General features: G+C 64.1%; 1 protein-coding gene across 1 annotated transcript in view; it reads right to left on the bottom strand.

Moving 5' to 3' along the window:
• RNF213 (ring finger protein 213) overlaps positions 1–1,430 on the bottom strand; it is a gene marked incomplete at its 5' end in the record, with an annotated part of 65,748 nt that overhangs the window by 55,780 nt on the left and 8,538 nt on the right. Inside the window, 2 exon segments of the mRNA XM_014528383.1 lie at positions 1–50; positions 744–833. Of these exon segments, the coding sequence (XP_014383869.1) occupies positions 1–50; positions 744–833 (140 nt within the window).

Raw genomic sequence — 1,430 nt, 5'->3', positions numbered from 1 at the left:
GCCGCCCAGTCGGGGCTGCAGTAGGCGGAGATCTGCGTGCGCGGCGACTCCTGTGGGGCGCAGGGGTGGGCTGGGGGCGCACTCCGAGCCCGGGACACCGATGCCCCGTGGTTCTCACTTTCCCGCTCTCCTACCCGGTCCCCATTGATGGGACCTTCCTCCCGCCCCCACACTCAGCACGTCCTCACTGCCCCCAACACCAGACCAACAGCAAGACCACATGCAGGCTCCATGCCGGCTCGGCAGAGGCGCCTGCGCTGCAGTTTGCAACGACGGGTGAGCTGTGCCCGGCCGGCAGGGCTCGGTGGCTGAGTGGCGACCTATGAACCAGGTCAGGGGTTGATCCCGGTCAGGGCACATGCCCAGGTTGTGGGCTTGATCCCCAGTGTGGGGCGTGCGGGAGTCAACCAGTCGATGTGTCTCTCTCACATCATCTCTGTCTCCCCGCTCCCTTCCACTCTCTGAAAATCAATGGAAAACATCCTCGGGTGAGGAGTAACAGCAACAGCAACATCAACCTCGAACTTCCGAGGGCCATGGGCCTGAACTACACAATGAGCAGGTCTGTGTCCGTCCCCCCCTCACCGGGTTTAACAGGCTCCTGTCACCACCGGCCACTCGGGGGCCTGCATGTGCCTGGGGTTCCCCTGGTGGCAACCCCTGCCCCAGTCGTTCTCTGGAATTCCATCCGGTGCCCCCGGCGAGGCGGCACTGGGAGCAGCGACGTGGCGGGTACGGGGTACCTGCTTGAGCCGCGCCGCCAGGTCCCCCAGCAAGGACGCCTTCCAGCCGTGCTCCTCGGGGAAGGGGATCTCCACCAGCCGCCGCCACACCTGCAAGGCACAGGGGAGGGACAAGGAAGTGCCGCAAGCTGTCTCCCAACAACTGCGGGGACGCGGGGCGCTGCCCTGCAGGAGGGGCACCTGCGTGGGACCCGGCTGCTGTCCCTGTGCGCTGTGGGTGGCGGGCAGGGCACCCAGCTCCATCCGGGAACACGAAGGCCTGGGAGCCGCACGGCCCTTCACGTGCAACTGGCTGTGACTCGGGAAGAATCCCCCTCAAGGTTTTGTTCTGAAAAATGTTAGGTTCTCGCCCGGCCGGGTGGCTCAGGGGCTGAGCAGCAACCTGTGAACCAGGAGGTCACGGTTCGATTCCCGGTCAGGGCACAGGCCCGGGTTGCAGGCTCGAACGGATTGAGTGTGCAGGAGGCAGCCGGTCCATGATTCTCCCTCATCATTGATGTTACTCTCTCCCTCTCCCTTCCTCTCTGAAATCAATAGATATGTTTAAAAAAACGACAATAAAAAATAAAAACCCAAAGGGGAGCGGCAAAAGCTTCCCCAGCAGGCGCCCCTCCCAGCCTGGCGGAGCCCCTGCCCGCGAGCCCAAGGTGGTACCGCAAGCCCAAGGCCCAGCCCCATGGCCGCCCT

Source organism: Myotis brandtii, unplaced genomic scaffold (assembly GCF_000412655.1).
Source record: "Myotis brandtii unplaced genomic scaffold, ASM41265v1 scaffold632, whole genome shotgun sequence".
In the NCBI taxonomy this organism is placed as follows: Eukaryota; Metazoa; Chordata; class Mammalia; order Chiroptera; family Vespertilionidae; genus Myotis; species Myotis brandtii.
This window is presented reverse-complemented; position numbering and strand designations above follow the sequence as displayed.